Source organism: Hoplias malabaricus, chromosome 14 (genome assembly GCF_029633855.1).
Source record: "Hoplias malabaricus isolate fHopMal1 chromosome 14, fHopMal1.hap1, whole genome shotgun sequence".
NCBI lineage: Eukaryota > Metazoa > Chordata > Actinopteri > Characiformes > Erythrinidae > Hoplias > Hoplias malabaricus.
Window position 1 is genome coordinate 27,660,726 of NC_089813.1, and position 19,623 is coordinate 27,680,348.

Here is a 19,623-nt window from a genome sequence, read left to right on the forward strand (position 1 = left end):
ATAGAAAATCATTACAAAAAAAAAAAAACACATTATGGACACAATATAAGACACAAGAATTACACATAGAAAGAAACTAAAGAAGGACAAGATGTACCATATACATGTGCCTGTTTCTCAACACTCCACACACACTTAACAACATGAAGAAACATACAGAATCATTCAGTACAAAATGTATAAAATTATTATTTTTAAAAATTTCAGTAAACATTGTTTTATCTTAATCACATTGCAGCTTATGGAGTTTGTTTAAGTTCTTGGGTATTTCTCAGATGTGTAGGGTCTGTAAACTGGTCTCCTCTTGGATAGATCGGTTCAGCTGTATGAGATTCTAACATTGTTGTCATGAAGTGGTCACCTTTTGATTCCGTTAGTTCAGATGACCCAGTACAATTCTTAAGACCATTTCTAAGCTCCGACAGCTGAAGGGCATGATTCACGAGGGTGCTGTTAACCTGGGACAAGTACTGGTCTGAATGTTTGTCCAGTTCCCCTCGGATAAGCTCCAGATCTTCAGCCAGCCGCGCCAAGCCACCACATTGACCCTCAACGCGGGCCACACGTCCCCCAACCTCAGTCACTTCTTTCTGGACATCAAGGGCAGTGGAGCGGCAGCCTTGGAGCTCGCCAGCCAGCCTCCGCCGAAGGTCCTGGAGTTCACCCTTCAGACGGGTCAACCTCCTTTCTCCTGCACCCAACATGGAGGCCTGCCGTCCAACCAGCTGCACAACCCCTTTAACTTGCTGGGCTAGCCTCTCCTCGCGGTCCTGCCAGGTGAGGTTAATGTGTCCTACTTCTTCGACCACTTTCCCAAATGTGTCTTTCAGGCCGCATATTGTGCGGTTGACAGAGTGAACGCTCACCCTTAGCAACGTCACTTCACTTTCAATACCATTCTCTTCTTGACGTTCAGATAACCGAAGGATCAGAGAGTTCAGAGTGGCATTCAGACGGTCCAAACGTTCTTTCTGTTCATCAAGCTGTCCATTAAGATTTTTGTTAATTTCCTTGATTTCTTCTTCTGGGGCTTGTAGTGGTGCCACAAATCCTGTTAGAACTGCTTGTGGGGCACAGTTGGAAGTGCAGAGAAGCTCCAATGAGCTAAGCTGCTTTTGAAAACGGTCCACATCCACCTCTACTCTTTTCCTGAGGGACTCAACTTCTGTTTCTAACGTGGGCACTGCCTGGCCTTCCAAAAGAGCTGGAGCTGTGGCATTACCAAGTTCCTCTACTGCTGCAAAGAGACGACCTTCAAGGGCCTTCATCTTCTCCTCCAGACATGTCTCAAGGTCACCAAACGTTTCTCTGCCAAGGTTTCCCTGTTGCTTTTCAGACATGCTCAGCTTTTCTTCCACATAGCTCAGTCTACCCTCAATCATGCCCTCAACATGGTCCTTGTGGCTTCCTATTTCAGCTTGAAGATTCACTTGTGACAGGTTTAAACCCTCTGTTGACTGCTCCAGCAGGATGACCCTTTCAGTCAGACCTGACACTGCAGTGCAGCAGGCTTCATCAGGGTCTAGTCCTTGCAGTTGGCCATTGACCTTTCCAAACTCCTGCCTCAAGCCTGCTACCTTGCCATTTAGGGCCTGCTCCAGCTGCTCCAGTCCCTCCATTTGCTCCTTCTTGCATTGGAGACGCACTTCTATGGCACGGCCCTCACACCGTTCCTCTGCACTCTCCACACGCTTCTCAAAGCCATCTAGAATGGCTGCCCTTGCCTCACTGAGTTTTGACTCCACCAGTATCTCTAGGACTTGCTGAGAGCCTGTGAGGTCCACTGCTTTATCTTGTAGCCTCTGCAAGGTCCCATTGTGTTCCATGACTGTTCCTTTCAACTCTGCCAACTCTGTGCTCTTAGCCACTAACTCTGTGCGTAGCTCTTCTATTTTGCCTACCAGCTCGCCCAAGGTTGAAAACTTCCCCACCATGTCCATGCCCTCCATATCAGGTGCCCCACCAGGCAGGTCCCCAAAACCAACTGGGGAATGCTGAGATCCAGCAGCGACTGGGGCTGGAGCTGCGGACAAGAGGGCAGACAACATACGGTTGGCGTCTTCCCGGAGTGAGGAACGCAGGTGGTCCTCTAAACCAGTAACTTTACCACGAAGAGTCTCCAGACCCAGTGAGAGTCTTTGCACGTCTTCCTCCATCCGGTTCAAACGGTCAGCTGTGGCACTGTCATCTTCAGTGTCTGAGGGAAAAGGAGGGTTGGCAGACAACTTCAAATATCAGACAAATATAGACAAAGTTTCTCTGTCATGAATGAATATTTAATACTCACTGTATGAGTTGTACACATAATTGTCAAATAAGAAGAAATGGCAGCTAGTTTTTCCACATTAAGTTTTAAAAAAGCAGCCACACTTTTCAACCTATTTTTAATAGGGAGTCCTTCACATTAATAGAACTGAAAAATAATACTAAATACATTTTAAATACGTTTTCAAGGGTTGAAACGGGCTATATTATCTATGCACAGAACAATCACTTAATTTGAAACACCCACCTTGTATCGTGACTCACTGTCCATTTTCTCTGCTCCACTGACCATAGAGGAGCGCTTTGTAGTTCTATATTTACAGACGTTAGTCCATTTGTTGCTCTGCATACTTTCTTATGCCCATTTCATCCTGCTCTTCAAAGGTAAAGATCTCTCCACAGGACCACCACAAAGCCAGTATGATTTTGGTGGTGGATCATTCTCAGGGCTGCAGTGACACTGACGTGTTGACGGTGGTGTTAGTGGGAATGGATCAGACACAGCAGTGCTGCTTGGGTTTTAACAGAGTGGACAGTGAGTGGACACAGTGTTTAAACTCACGTCCTTGGTCCAGCTTGCACAAGTGAAGTCATAGGCAGTAGCTGCACACATATGTTGCTGCACAGTTTGTATTGTTCATCCCCTAGTCCGTCATCAGTGGACACAGGCCGCTGCTGTCTGGATATTTTTGGTTGGTGGACTATTCCCAGTGCAGCAGTGCCATGAGGACTTTAAAAACTCTAGCAGCCCTGCTGTGTCTGATCCACTCGTACTTGTACTAGCAAAAGCACCCACTAACACAACACAATGTCATTGTCAGCACAGCTCTGTGTAAAATGCACTACCTAAAATCATTCCTCTGTTTTGTGATAGTCCTGTAGGGGTCTTGACTTTTGAAGGCAGGATGAAATGGGGATAAGAAAAAACAACACATGAACTACAGTTTCTAATAATAGAACTACTAAATGCTGCTGTATGGTCAGTGGAGCTGATAAAATGGGCAGTCAGTGTAGATATAAAGCAGGTGTCCTTAATCAGGTGATCATTGGATCATGCTTGTGTTAGAGTGTGTTGAAAAAGCCTAAATCTAACCTGAGTTTAGTTGACTGTCACCAGAGGGCGCCTGTGCCACAGGAATTGCCTCTATCTGTGCTCTCTGAGGAAGTGCAGTCTGGGGATCTGGTAAAGGATCCTGGTAGTCTGTTATTGGTTCAAGATCATCTGGGATTGGCTCGGGTACTGGCTCCTGATCCTCAGTCACAGGGTTGTGCTCCTCTGGCATTGTGTCAGGATGAACTGTCTCCAGTTCTTGATCATCAGGTTGAGGTCCAAATGAGGTTTCAGGATAAGACGGCGCATGATCAGGATTAGGATAGCCACCCATTCTGTTAAATGGTGTGTGGGGCTGATTCCAAGAATTTCCTTTATAGCTGGGTTGGTGCACTGGGCCCTTATAGGAAGGTCTTGGTCCCTTATAAGGAATTGCTGGGCTGTTATAGGAGGGTATATGTCCTTTGAATGCAGGCATTGGCCCTTTGAAGGGTGGCATAGGACCTTTCATAGATGGCTGAGGACCTTTACTAGAGGGCACAGGACCCTTGAATGGTGGCATTGCCTTCATTCCATAGGCAGCAGGCCCAACATTACAACCAACACCAGTGAATCCAGGACAACAACGCCATTCTAATTCAGTCATGGTCTTGTGTATCACTTTAAACAACGGTTTGTAGAACATGCGGTACCTAAAATTACAAATAATACAGAATGTTAATAGTAGTAAAGACAAAATAACAGCTACATTAGCCTTAGTTTATGTTAAATGAACACTAGGTAAAATTTGACGTTTGCGAGAGAGTGTAAATTGGGGGGAGGGGTAGGCAGGGGGGTGGTGTCCTTCTCTCCTCCTCTAAAACGTACATAGTGCAGTGCTGAGACTTTCCCTATTACAGGTCAGTGACACATCACAATGAAAGTGAAGCTGTAAATTTAAGGAAAAACTACCTAATGTTGCCAGATTAAAACTCTTGAACTTACTTCAGCGCTGGACATTTTTTCCCCCATGGACATTTGTTGTATTCTGCCTTCATATAAGGAGCCACTCCATCCTGGATAGTGTAGGACACACTCTTCTCTACTACATAGGCACAGTGGTTTCTGGAAGGAGAGAGAAAAAGGTGAGCTTTGGAGGTTTGAAATAAAACATTCCTGCAGATTTCGATGAAGAAGTCTTAAAATAATCAAAGTTATTATAACATAGAAGAGGGGTTCATTTTCATATGATATTTATTTGTTCAGGTTTCTGTGTAATCCTTTCTTTGAGTATGTTTTTATACTGAAGCTGAAAAATAAATAACATTTTTCAGAAATAAATATGCTCATTTTCTGGGACTTCTCTATGTATTTTATCATTTCATACAGCATGAATATTTTAACATATTACATTTATATTTTAAAACTCTTTCAAATCTGTGGCAAATATTTCTCTGTTAGGGAGACTGGAGTCAAAGGAAATGTACAAATCATGAAAATGAGGCAAAATCTGATAAAAGGAAATAATCATCTGAAATTCCAGGGAGGTACTCAAAATGCAATGTTGGAAATGGAAATTAGAGCCGTCTGTGTTTTAAGTGCTCCATTATTTCCCCAAGTGTTTGAAATCTGTTATTTCTGCACCATAAAGGACTTCAAAGCAAAAGGTAAGCAGCACAATAGCAATAATAATAATAATAATAATAATAAATAAACAAAAGAACACACCATTATGTGTTTTTAAGGGTATGCTGTGTCCATTCTGGAATAATGTTCTGCCTTAATGAACATCAGCATACAAAGTGATGGGCAGCTGTGTTTACTGATTAACACCAAGGTTGAATTCATCAGTGCTGACAGACGTACCTCCAAACGCATTTGTATTCTTACATACACTCTTAAAAATAAAGCCTCCTAACTGTTTCTTAGCTTAGACGTGTTTGTAGGAAAATAACAAAGTGGCTCATCCATGGATGTGACATCAACTTTCACACCTAAAAAATGAAGGTGCCAGATGGAGCTCCATGCTACTGAAATATCACCATTAATTTTCTAAACAACCTTTAAATGGAGGGAAATATTTTTGTAAATAAGAAAAAAGCCTATATGGACAATCCTTTAAAAAAGGTTATGTGCCATAGAAGAAAATAATTTGGTTCTCTGGAAAGCCATGTTTGAAGAAGATATTGGATAGGTGTATGTTAAGAGTTGACTAGAGGAGAACAGCTGCCAGCTTTGGGCTGTGGAGCAGTGGAACTCCATTCTCTAGACTGTTGGAGCTTCATTCAGTAACTTTGGAAACAGTTGGAGATCAGATCCTAACAGAAATGTTACAACATATAGTCTAACACCATAGAACGGTAGAAGCTGCTACTGCAGCACAGGTAAGCACAAGTGGGTAAAACCACTTGGATATATAGTGCAGGAAGGAAGTGAAACCTGCCAGACGGTGGATCTCTTCAGAAGGAGAGGAGTGACCAATGTTTCTGCTCTGCATTCGAAACAGGGCTTTCTGGCACGTCATCTTAAAAGCGTAGACATTTTCAGATATTAGAGTCATCTGATAATTTGGTGATACTCACTTGTGTCTGGCAGTGGGTTTCCCGGAGCTGTAGTGAGGGTCAGGTCCTGAGTGGTAGGGGCTGAAATGCTGGTTGGCCCTGGGATTAAAAGCCCCAAAAGCATTCGTCACAGCCACAACCGTGCTCAGTAAAAGAATCTGAGAGAAAATATCTGACCACAGCATCTTCACTGAAGTGGCGCGGTCCTCAAAAGTAGAAACTGGAAAATGGAGTGTGCGCTTTTCTGGATAAGTGAAAAAAAAAAGTTCAAAAATAATCAAAAAGCTGGGGTAAGCAGTCGTCTCATATTCCTCTTAGCCTGCAATGGTAATTTAAATTAGGGGAAAAAGGAAACTGAGAAAATGGAGAAAGCACGATATAAGCAGTGTGTTAAATGTCCCTTGGTTGTGGTTTTCTGCAGGCTTCTGTGAGCTGATCACTGATGCCCACAGCCACCTAATAAAGCCCTGAGTGACCATAGCCCCGCCCCTTGTGCCTCTAAATGGACAGAAGTGTGGTAGTTCTGCACCTGGCCCATGCAGCACAGTGGCATAATAAGCTTCAGTGCTGAAGGAAACTAGATGTAATTAGCTATAAGATAAGATAAAGTGAGAGAGTAGATATAGCCTGGTGTAGAGCCCAATAATGAAGCATTATTTCCAATCTTGCTTATTTAATCTAATGATTAGACTTCCAGGCAATGTTTGGATTAGGACTTGGACAGCCTATAAAAATGTTTTGCAGTGTAACAGTAATGAACTTTTCTTAAGTTCTGTACTTCATTTATAAACACCTTGAGAGTTCAAAAATATATACTATATAAACACTATATGTCCAGTTATGTCCAGCTCATTTATGTCTGTGTAGCTTGAATCTACAAAGAAATGAATGAATGAAATGGGGCTGTTTAAAGCTGCCACACATGCGCTTAAGGCCATCATGCCCAGTGCCCAGTGTCAGAGGAGTGCAAAAACATTTTTACTTGTTTCATGTTGGGACAGCTTCAGCAGTGCAACAGGTAGTGTCCCTGCCACAGAGCTCCAGGGTCTTGGTGGCCTGGGTTCCATCTTCCCCACAGGTCACTCTGTCTGTGAGGTGTGTTCTCTCTGCCTGTGTCTACAGTTACTCCAGTTTCCTCCCACAATCCAAAAAACCCATGCTATGGCTATGAAACATTGCCATATGTGTGTGCATGACTGTGTGAGTGTGTTTTTCCCCTGCGATGGACAGCCACTCTGTCCAGGGTGTGTGCCTACTTGGACCCAATTATTCTGCATAGTCTCTGGACACACCACAACACTAAACAAGTGGTTACAGAAACTTTATAAATTAGTGAAAGTATTGTTTTGCCAGATTATATTTAGCTTCTTTTAAACAATATTTTTTTTTTAATGAAAGGTTTTAAATAAAAACAAGCCAAATTATTTAGCAGTAAATTACACCAGTTATCCAAATTATTTAATTTTTCTGTAATCGTTTAATCCAGGTCTGAGTCATGATGAGTCTGGAGTCTACAGGGAATCATCAAGTGCAAGGCAGGAATACACCCTGGATAGGATCCATTACATAATCACACAGTCACACACAAGATCACATCAATGAAGAATATTTACTAGTCATTCCATATCAACATGTGTTGTGTTTGATTGGGAAAACACATACTGATATGGGGGAACATATCAAACACACAAGCAGTGACCAGAGGCAGAGTATAAACCCACAACCCAAGGACCCCACCGTACAGCCCCTGTCCTTTGGATACATAATTAAAACAAGTCTAAAAATGTAATAAACTTTGACAATTTTCACAACAGTCTGAGAAATTTTCTCTATTTTTTACTAGATTTATTATGTTATTACTTGCTAAGATATGAGATATTTTAGGCGTGAAAGTACAGGGTAGCAGGTAATTCCAAAAAAAATAAAAAATAAAAATTATAAAGAATAACAAACTTAGAAGGATTTGATTTGATGGATGATATGTTTATTTAATGCAGAATACAGTGCAGTGGTCTTCCGTTAGGGTCAGGAGGGTCAGGAGTCTATATCACAAGTCGGAGAACATATGGACTTGCATTCGCACACAAACACCCGCAGTGACACAAATGTGTGGAATAAACACACTTTAACTCTGCTGCTGAAAAGTAAACAACGACAATTACCTGATAAGACCAAAATAGCTGTAACGGAAAAAACATGGGAGAAAGGGGTATAATTATTAGTCAACTAATTAAGCAAAAGTGGACTAATTGCTTTTTTTATTTTATTAGGCCCCTGAGTTAATGATTTAAAACCATTTATCTGGGCACGTGTGTTTGTTCCTGAAAAAATAAGAATACACAGAAATAGAAGGAACCAATAAAAAATCACAAGAATGTATTTTTAAAGACAAAAGTTCTTGAGACCTTACGGACTTGCTGCAAATTTCCTTAATACTCAATATCATGGAGAGATTAAGCTCCTTTGGGGAGGAGTTGGGATTGGCTTTTGTGATCCAGAAAAAATCATCCAACAGTACCTGCTTTTACAGCTGAATACCATCAAATCCTCACAGCAATGTTTAAATATTTAGCGTTAACCTTTCTTTAAAAAAGTCAAATGATGATGATGATGATGATGATTTTTTCTATTCTTACTTATATTATATTATGTTATAGGATTTCAACTGCTCAGCAGTGTGGTGTCTTTCATTATAGTGGTTTCATTTCATAATGCACCAGTTGTTTTTTAGTGGGTGACAGGTCTGGACTGTGTTAGCACCTGGCTAAATAAGCAAGGCTTTCTCAGAAGAAGACGATGTCTTGATGTTGCTCCAAACTTATATACTCATAAACTTGCATATTTAGTTCAGCAATAACGCCTTTTTCACAGATGTGCAGGTCACTATTTACCATGTGGATGAATACACACCCATACCATCAATGATGCTGCATATTGTAATGTGTACTTGTAACAAGAGGAATGGCACTTTTCCTCTTGGAGGATACAGCATCCATAATTTTAAAAAAATTATAATTTTGATTTGTTTGTTATTTCACCTTAGTCCATCTTAAATGAGCTCAGAGAAGGCTTTAGAGTATCTGGATCCTGTTTGTATATTTTTCTTCTTTGCCTTTTTGAGTTTTAACTTGCTCTTATAAATGCAGCAGTGTTCACAGGCAGTGACATTGGGAAATGTTTCTGAGCCCATGCAGTGATTTTTATTACAGAAACATATCTAATTTTAATGGAGAATAAGCCAGCCTATATTGGTTTTTGGACTTATCCCTTGGGTATAGAGATTTCTTTGGATTCTCTGAAGCTTTCAGTGATATTTTAGACTGTAGATGATGAAATTCCCAAGTTCATTACTATGTTAGGTTTAGAAATATGATTTGTGTATATGATAAATGGGTGAATATCGTCGATGTCCAATTAAAAACATGTCATTTTTATTTTTGTGGATTTTGTGTTTTTTTTACATCACTTGACATAGCAGCTCTCCTTCATATTGTGGTAAAATATCATGATGAATGGGTCAATAGAAATGCTCCAAAAACACTTGGAATTTTACATTGACATCCATTGGAAGTTCATTGTTTTCCCTTCTAATGTATAGTTGCTGTTTTGGAAGATACATGTTTCAATTCTTGCCTTGGGTCACTGACTTTGTGCTGAGTAATGTCAGGTCAGTTGCCTAGGCAAAAATGTTCACAGCTGTGAATGTGTTTACACAGTCTAATCAGTTATATCATACTTTAAATTACTGGTTAGGGTTGAATTTGGTGATGTAAAAGCAAAATGTTAAAAAACTATTCCATCATATATTGTTGAATATATGTATTCCTTAAATATGCTTGTGTATTTTGATATATGATAAATAGACACCACCTCATTGTTTCTACGCTCACTGTTCATTCTCTCAGCTCCACTAACCATACAGGAGCACTCTATAGTTTAATTATTACAGACTATAGTCCATTTGTTGCTCTATATACATTATTTTCCTCCTTTCACCCTATTCTTCAATGGTCAGGACCACCACAGAGCAAGTATGATTTGGGTGGTGGATCATTGTCATTGCGCTGCAGTGACACTGAAGTGGTGGTGGTGTGTGTCATACAGAGGATCAAACACAGCAGTGCTGCTGGAGTTTTTAAAGCCCTCAGTGTAACTTCTGAACTGAGAATAGTCCACCAACCAAAAACATCCAGCCAGAAGAGTCTTGTTCACTAATGAATGACTAGAAGATGGCCAACACAAACTTTTTCAAACTGTGTCAGACAGAGGATCAGACACAGCAGTGCTGCTGGAGTGTTTAAACACTGTGTCCACTCTGTTAGACACACCTACCTTGTTGGTCCATCTTGTAAATATAAAGTCAGAGAAAGTTTGTGTTGGTCATCCTCTAGGCCTCTAAGTGTGTTGTAGATGGGGATAGGTTGCACGACAGTACTCGGCTCCCCCCAGTTAGGGCTTACATGGATGACATGACGACGCTAAGAACAACAGTGCCTTGCACACAGCAGTTGTTAGAGACGTTAAATGATAATCTAAGGTTGGCTAGGCTGAAAGTTAAACCAAACAAGTCTATAAGTCAATTGTCAAAGGAAAACTTGTGCAAGAAAAAAATTATTGATGGAAGGAGAAATGATCCCAACAGTACTGGAGAGACCAGTGAAGAGTTTAGGTAGATGGTATAGTGCAGCAATAAACAATACAGAACAAGTTGTGTGACTAAAAGCTGAACTGGTGAAGGCTGGTAATAGCATTGATAGATCGTGTTTGCCAGGGAAGTTGAAATTGTTATGTGTGCAGGGGGCCACTGACAGTTTATGATGTTTCAATTACAAAAGTAGAGAGGATAGAAAGGGTTATTAAAAAGGCCATAAGTGGCTAGGGGTGCTGCAGTGTTTAAGTAGCATGGCATGGTACGGGAGAGGGGTACTAGAGTTATCACTCGCAAGTTTAATTGAGGAATTTAAATGTGCAAAGGTGACTCGTGAGATGATTTTGTCAGGATCAAAAGATGCAGTGGTAAAAGCAGTAGCACCAATCACAAAAACAGAAAGGAAGTGGAATCCGAAAGTGGCTGTGCAGGTAGCCAGGAGCTCATTGGAAGGGATGTAATTGTATAAGTATAATGCGGAAGATCAGGTCTTGGGTCAGGTGATTTGTGGAAAGCTTGTAGTAAGGCCACATCACCAGAGAGAAGGCAAATGAAGTTTAGATTTATTCGCAAGCAGGAGGAAGAGGCACGGTGTGCAACAGCAGTGTCACAGGTACAACCAGGCCAGTGGATTTGATGGGAGAATCTAGAGAAGCGGAAGATTTCCTGGCAAGTCGTATTAAGTTTTTGCTGGGAGCAACTAATAACGTCCTTCCAACACCGCAAAATTTTGGACAGTGGGTAGGTGAAGACCCTAGTTGTGGATTATGCAAAGGGGCTGGCAAGCTGAAGTACATTTTTTCAGCTTGTAAAGTTAGTTTGTCACAGGGTCGGGATACATAGAGACATAATCAGGTACTAAGGGTTTTAGCACGTTTGTTGGACAGCAAATTGCTAGAGGTTAAGGCATTGGTGTGTAGCTGTAGTAATAAAATAGCTAGCTTTGTGCATGAGGGGGAATGTTTTTGAAAATATGCACAGGCTACAAATATTGGTAGATGGGGTAAAGCACAAGATAGTAAATTGCTGGTGGATGTTGGAAAACAACACTGAAGCCAGACATCATAGAGTTAATGGTTCCATTTGAGAATGCAGTAGATGAAGCGTTCGGAAGGAAGAAGCCGAGGTATGCAGACTTGGCGGCTGAGGTGAGGGAACGCAGGTGGCAGGCACATGTAAGACTAGTGGAGATAGGCATTAGGAGATTTGTAGCCAAGTCAGCCACATCCCTGCTTGTGCATTTTGGCATCAGGGGCCGAAAAATAAGGGCAGATGTGAAGGAGTTATCAGAAACAGCTGAAAGGTCTAGTCAGTGGTTGTGGATAAGGAGAGCACAGATTTTTTCGTGAAATTCACTGTAGAGGTGCTATTGGGATTTTTGGTGATGTAGCATGTAAAGTTCACATGGAACTGAGCATGCATTAATGGTGCCAGTGGGGCTAGATACAGCCTTAGTCACCAGGGAGGCCAGTGTGGATTTACGGTTGTTGATGGAAAAGGGTAAGGTAGAACTGTAAAGCTGGATTGGAGGATGAGGGTGTGGGTCTGGGACTCCAGACTTCACTGTTGAGCCTTCTGGAGGTTTTGTGGGCTTAATTCAGTGAAACACCAATGAGAGGAGGTGCCTGCCTGATGACTCCTGTGAGGAGCTAGTGATACAGATTTGGGTACTCATGGGCTGGGCTCAATAAGTAACCACAGTAGGATAGCTAGTTGCTGATCAGATCATAAATGGCCACGAGAATTTTGGTGGCTGCAGATAGAAAGAGAGTGTGGTGGGCCCTATGTGAAGCTCTAATGGACTGGCATAGGATATTTTATATTTTATCTTGTGTATGATTATAAAAAAGTGAATAGGACACTTCAGGCTGGATGTTTTTGGTTGGTGGACTATTCTCAGTCCAGAAGTGACACTGAGCGCTTTATAAACTCCAGCAGCACTGCTGCGTCTTATCCACTCATACCGATAAAACACACACTAACACACCTCCACCATGTCAGTGTCACTGCAGCTTTGAAAATGATCCACCACCCAAATAATTCCTACTCTGTGGTTGTCCTATGGGGTACTGACAACTGAAAGACAGGGTGAAAGCTTAAAATAAAGTATAGAGAGCAATAAATAGACTATAGTTAGCAAATGTATGGTTAGTGGCCCTTGGAAACAAAGAGGGGGCCATAATCAGTGCATGTCCCAAATTATATATATACAATCTTGGCAAATGCAAATAGGATACAAGGGTATCCATATATTATATGTGAAATACTTAAAATCTATATTGACATCAAAGGCGATTGCTCTAAGACTGCAAGGGAAGCTCAGCTTCCCCTAAAATGTCAAAAAATAAGTGACCAAATATTATACTGTTGCGTGTACATGTCAGTGAATAAATATGCACTACAATGCGCTCAACTTTTGTTCAGATTCAGTTTTTTGTCACTGGTAAAGACGCGGCTTTCCTCTCCATCATTCCCTTCACAGTGCTTTAAACAGTGAGGACGCTGAGTGTCCACAGAGTTCAATAGCGAAGCAGCGAAGTGCAGCGAAACGAGACGAGTCATTGGATAATAGGGGTCTCTGGGGGTCTATGGGGCAGTGGGCTGGCCTCGGCTGGCCCGGACACTCAGCTTCTGCATGATGATTGGATGATCTGTCTGAGGCTGAATCCCTTTTTGATTGATAGCGAAATGAGCGAATCAGCGATCCTTTGGTGTAAAGATCCGTGGGAGCATTTTCATTTTGTTCTGAGTTGAACCGGAGATTTTCTTAAACCTCTAAGCGGCATTTTCTTTGTTAAAAACGACTAGCGACAAATTGAGCTTCTATTTCTGGTGGATTTTTTTTTGTAGCTGCTTGTGTTTGGAGACTGACTTCTATCACTCTTTCTGACTTCTATTGCAGTTTCTGTCCAGCGGGTGCTGCTGAGCCCCTCCACCGTCACAAAGCACTCACAGACGGACACACTTCACATGAGCCAGGGCCGTTTAAGCAGCCTAGCTCTGCTGGCCATTGAGAGGACACTAGTCAAGTCCCTGGAAAAGACCGCTTGTTGGTACGACAGGGTCACAGATCATTTTCTTGAAAAGGAACGGAGGGTAGAATTTATGCATAAATAAACAGACACATTTTATGATGTAGGCTGAAATTGAGCTTCCCCTCCTTGAAAGACCAGCATCCACCACTGATTGACATATATCACATTTCACAATGGGGAAATAAAAATGGCCCGAATTTGGTATTCAATTTTAAATATATATATATATATATATATATATATATACAAGAAGCAAAAATCTGCTCTGTATTGATGTATTAGCGTTGTTTGTTTAGTGTTGTTTAATTTAATATTACTATTTTTTACATTAGTTCTCAGATTTACTCAGGCCCTACATATTTTAGAGTTTTAAAATATGTTTTAAACAAGCAGTTCTGCTTGTTAAAAATCTGAGCTTCTTCTCTTAATGTACACTGAACATGATTTTAGTTGTATCAGTAGGGTTTTGCTTGTGGTTGCAGCTGAGATTGAGTTTGAACACTTGGCCCACATCTGGGAGAGAGTGAGTAAACCAAACCTTCTGTCTAGCACGCACACACACTGTACACCTCAGTAAACTACCACACATGCATGCACACACTCACACACATTTACTCACACAGTACGTAAACACCACCCGCCAACCACCCTCCTCTTCGAACCTAAAACATAAGTCTTTGTTTAGTTGCTGTGGCTAATAAGCCCACAGTATTTACCTTGTTTCCAAAAGCTCCACTGTGCTTTAACCAGGCCTCTGTTCTGGCTGCAACCTTGATTGGAAAAAACATGCTACACTTTTACAGAGAGAAATCGTTTTGCAAATGTAAACAAATATATATTTATTAATTTATTTTTAGCATCTTCTTCTGTCCTTTGATTTCTCCTGTGAGTTTCCATCTTCCATCCATCCAGTGGGTTTCCATCTTTTTGGAGAAATTTGTTGAAATTATTGTTGTGGTATCTTATTATACGACAGGTACAGCAGACAAACATTACATCAGAAAACTGGCTAATAATTAATTTAATGAATTTATATCATGAAAATACATTTCAGGCTCTTAATGTGTAAATGTTCCGTATTTTTATTCAGAAGGGCCAGTTTTCCAGGTCTGAGTTAGTAGAATTATTTCAGTCCTGGCCAAATGTTGGCACTGCAACTTAGCATAAGAATAGGCTTAATCCTGTTTATCTACATGCTATTTAAAGAACATGTAATTGTTAATTTTATTAATAAACTTATTAAACAATTTAAAATGAATGGAAAATCTGCCATTATGTAGTTGTTATTGTGAATGTGAAATTTAATTATGCCTATTTTATGCCTAATTATTTTATTTAGCAGGAAGTCTGCTCTCAGATGTCTTAGACCGTTGTCTTGTCCAATTTTCGGCCCCATGAAATCAGAATTAATCAGATCAGTTTCAAGCTTCATTTGTAGGTGGTTCAAATCTGATTTAAATTCACTTAATAGGGCCAACATTCCTTTTCCCATACAAATTGAAATTTGGTTGTAATTACAGTGTGAAAATTTAAAAGAAGTTTAGCTTAAGGGACAAATTTGATTTGCTCTGCAGTGTGAAAAGCCTAGCTGGAGGCTTCTATTGAGTCTGATCTGAAATTTGCAGTGAGTAGAGGCTTATTAAGTTTACAGAGTTTGACCTCAGATTAGATGTGAGCGTGTGCTTGTGCTTTACAGTCTCAGATTAGTAGATGAAAAGTTTTTGTGCCAGAGTTCAATCTCAGATTAGTTGTGAGTGGAGTCTTACTGGTTTTACAGAGTCAGATCACAGATTAGCTCTGAGTGGAGTCTTACTGAGTAGACTGAGTATTTTAGTTGACCTGTGAAACAGGCCTGGGGTGTAGGCACTGGCCATTCACAAGAAACCCATCATACGTTTCTTTCTCTTTTCTCTCTTTCCTTTCCAGCCACCTCCACCCAGGAAGTGCTTGAGAAGTGTTGTCACAATGGTGCAGCTGTTCAGGTTCAGAATCACCTGCACTGAAGAAAGCCAGCCTTTATTCTAACACTGGGCACCACCCGGGCCCATCAAAGAACTCAGTGTCTAAATTGGGTGGGGTTCTTTTTCCCCCTTTGACTACAATTTGTACCTTGTGGAACCTTTAGCTAAAAAGTGATTTAGAGGCAGCAGAACATGGAAAGTGAGTGAAAGGTGTGTGTGTATATATGTGTGAGTCTAGGGCATGAGTTAGCACCTTAAAGGTCATGAAACCTGACCAAAGCCTGCCTGTCTGTATACTCTTTTTTCTGTTTCTTCCTGTCTTTTTCTCTTTGTTTTTCTCTGTTTATAGGTAGCACCAAGCTTCCACATTCAGCCCCTCACTGTAAGGTCAGCTCTTTGTTTGTCCAGCCAGAGCTGATGTGTTTGGAATGTGGCTGACCACACATGACAGTGTCACTATAAGAACCTTCTGGAAACAAGGCTGTTTATATTGCTTTCCAAGTCTAGAGCCAAAAGGGATCACCATTTCCTCTAGATTTTGTTTTTATTGTAATAAAATATTAGCTGTACAAATACGTTTTGAAGCAAAAATTCTTGCACTTTCTTGACATTTTATGGTAAATGTTGCATAGTATTAAGCATTTTGACTACATGTGTTATGAGATCCATTAAGGAAAATGCACTGCATAGGTTTATGTTGTATTCTAAGTGCAGTCATGGGCATATTAAAAATATAGTTAACCTGATTATATGCTACAAGTGCAGTTGACAGACATTAGTTTATGTTAGTCAAAATATTCTATTACAGCATAAATATGTTTTTATTTTTAAAATAAAACCCATAAACCACTAGACACCATTACTATAGCCACAGCTCAGCTGAAAACATCTAACTATAAAAGAAAACATAAAACAAATGGAGTACACTTACAAAAAGTATTAAAGTACATTATAGGATTCAGTACATTCTATAAATATGCCCTTGACATCCGAGAACGGTCCTCCAAGACAATGAATTGCTTCTTGTAAAGGAGGTGAACTGGACTTATTTGTATTTGCCATTCTAAATTATATGGTAGAGCAGTTTCATTCTTGCACAGATTTTATATCTGTCACTAAGTAATTTGGAATGGATACATTTTGGCTATATTGAACATTTCATATATATGTAGTGTCATGTAACCTTATGAACGATGACCTATTCAATGAATGTTTTAGCTTTATTCTTTTGTGTTAGTAGAATTATAACTACCAGTCTTACCTGAAACATGCGGTTCTTGTTTTATAACAATTTCATCATAACATTAATGTTTCAGAGGTGTTAATATTGCATGGCATGTCTCCACACTGAGTAACAGGGCACTTTAATTTGCCTTCTCTGCTCCCCTGACGATTTTCTTTCTTGCTGGGAGCCACAAACTCATGAATTTTGAGCCACATACAGTAAATAGTAATTAATCCGATGTCCATGTTGGAATGTAGATGCAGGCACAGAGGGAAAATGTGAATATGGAAATGGAAAGTGCTGAAAGTCTTATCATCTTTGCAGACTTTTCTGATTGGGTGAATTAAAAGTGTTCCAGCTGCTCCCTGTTACTCGTCTCCCTGAAGGATAAAGACTATTACTTTAATATATATGCCTCCAAGTCTGCTTTTATAATATATAAGGCCAAGATATAGGACAAACCCTGCAATGGAGTGAAATATAAAGTATTACACTCTTTTCCCAGCACTTACAGTGACAATCCCATGTCTTCTGTCTTTTGGATATTCCTTGGCAATGCCCGTATTATGCCATGTTAAATGTGAATGTACAAGGTAATCTTTTGGGCACTGATTTGTATGTACCACCAGCTGTGTGTCAAAGTTTTCATATTTTAGGCAACACACCCATGACATATTCTAAAGGAGCTGTTTTACTATTGGTTTATGAACTGTAGAAACTGCAGACTGAATATGTTTGCAGTGCTTGCACAGTGCTGCAAAGAGTTCAAAAAAAGGAAAATGGCATATATTTCACAGCCTACTATAGTTAATGAGTCTACAGGGATGAGGTGCAGCACCTGGCTGCGTGGTGCAATGACAACAACCTGACACTCAACACCCAGAAAACCAAAGAGATCATCATGGACTTTAGGAGTGTTAGGAATGAGGACCACACTCCAATGTGTGTCTGACTTCAAGTTCCTTGGATTCCACATTTCTGAGGATCTCACCTGGTCACTGAACTCCATCAAAAAGGCGCAACAGCATCTTTACTTCTTACGGAGAATCAAGAAGGTTCACCTGTGTCCCAGGATACTGGTGGACTTCTACCGCTGTACCACTTAGAGCATAATCGCAAACTGCATCTCAGTGTCGTATGGCAGCTGCTCTGTATCTGACCGCAAAGTGCTTCAGAGGGTGTTGAAAACTCAGCAAAACATCAAAACATTTCAAACAGCCTACTCCCATGGAAATGTCCTCACCTTCATCAGAAGGGACTTTTCTCTTCTAGAATCTGTGAAACTTTGATCTCAAGACTAACCTTAACCCTAACCATGTTTGCTTTAGAATGAGCATTAAAGGGCAGATTGTCCCTTTTTTACTTTAATATTGTAGACATTCTCTGATGTGTGTAGGACACTGTGTGTGCGTGTGTGTTTGTGTGTGTGCTCTAGGAACATAAGAAAAACATGATGATTTGGTTAAATGACACACTCGTCTGTACTGAAGTTATCTTAGAAAAGAAATCAACAAGTATTCTAGATTCCTGACTTACTTTCTGGACAATTTTCAAATTGAATACTTGTACTCAAGCATATTTCTGAGGAAAAAAATCTACTTTTGAATCAATACATTTTAGGCACATTTAATTATGGCCTGTGTGGCACAGTGTCACGACATGTGCTGGAGTTGGAATGTGGCTTGTTCTCCTTGTGTCTACATGAGTTTCTGGGTGCTCTGGTTTCCACACACTATCCATGAACACATGTTGGTAGGTTTGATGCCCTGTGATTGGACTGGCAAGGTTCAGGGTATTCATTCTCTCCAAACTGTGTACTTGCCCAGTGATTTCAGGCTCCAGACCTACTGTGAACTTGAACAGGATGGGGCCTATTTCATCAATGTCCAAAGAAAAACAATGTATCTCCATTTTTATGAATTTTTATTTTACTACTTAATTTGAATTTGATTACAGCAGAGGTATTCAAACTTTTTCCTCCCGAGCCCACCTTTGGCACTTTTCTGAGAACTTGTTCCCCCACTCCCCCTCAACTAAAACGTGTCAATATGCAAACTACTACAGTGTATATATAAAAATAACAAGTCACTCTATTTGTCCAGAACTTACTTATATATAACAATAATCAATTAAATTAAAAGCAGCACATACATTCTCCTGTATTTAACACAGAAGAACACAACTATTTCACTCCCAATCCTGTCCATAAGTAGTCTAAATTCCATTTCAGTCCTTTAGGTTTTTATCTCGCTTGTTGCTCTTTTACAAGTTGAGTATATGGCATTTGAATATTTACTAGTGGCAGGGTAGAGGCCAAACTAAAAAGAAAGAACAAAAAAATCACAGTGTACACCCATGTATACAAACCTACAACTAAATTGCTCATGTGACACTAATAAAATAAAGCACCATCACTCAACTGGATTGTGGAACAATATTAAAACAATAAAAAATAAAACTGCTTTGTCATTTAAATATTTGCATTTTTTTATTTCTCCTTTCACCTGTACACCCCCACCCCCTGCTATTGAACATCTCTGGATTATAGTGTAGCATAGTTTAGGTACCACCTCTTGCCCTACTGTAGTTTGTCGTTGGTGCCGGAGTATCAGTGAAATGTTGCCCTCTAGTGTACAGCATTAGAATAATCTATTACAGCAACAGCCTTAGATCATCACCACACCCTTTACACACACACACACACACACACACACACACACACACACACACACAAACAAACAAACAAACAAACAAACAAACAAACAAACAAACAAACATTATGTTTTTGAGCATTAAGAGAGGTATCCTTAACTTATACAGGAATATTAGCCCAACCCTAGGCCTAAATCTAAACTTTAACCATGAAAGATGTCTTCACTTTCAATTGTTTAACGATTA

The 19,623-nt window shown here is 40.2% G+C and overlaps 1 protein-coding gene across 1 annotated transcript; it reads right to left on the reverse strand.

The window, feature by feature from the left end:
* Positions 1 to 139: 139 nt before the first annotated feature.
* emilin3a (elastin microfibril interfacer 3a) lies at positions 140 to 6,207 on the reverse strand. The gene is made up of 4 exons (XM_066644866.1): positions 5,878 to 6,207; positions 4,301 to 4,420; positions 3,359 to 4,008; positions 140 to 2,197 (listed from the first exon to the last, which is right to left on the reverse strand). Exons 1-4 carry the CDS (start codon positions 6,039 to 6,041, stop codon positions 240 to 242), a joined length of 2,892 nt encoding a protein of 963 aa, XP_066500963.1. The 5' UTR covers positions 6,042 to 6,207; the 3' UTR covers positions 140 to 239.
* Between the last annotated feature and the right edge of the window lie 13,416 nt (positions 6,208 to 19,623).

Coding starts and splice junctions, on each gene's coding strand:
- emilin3a (XM_066644866.1), bottom strand. CDS start 6,041: ATGCTGTGGTCAGATATTTTCTCTCAGATTCTTTTACTGAGCACGGTT. Junction 4,421..5,877: donor AAACCCACTGCCAGACACAA/GTGAGTATCACC, acceptor CTCTCCTTCCAG/AAACCACTGTGCCTATGTAG. Junction 2,198..3,358: donor TGACAGTCAACTAAACTCAG/GTTAGATTTAGG, acceptor CTTTTCCCTCAG/ACACTGAAGATGACAGTGCC.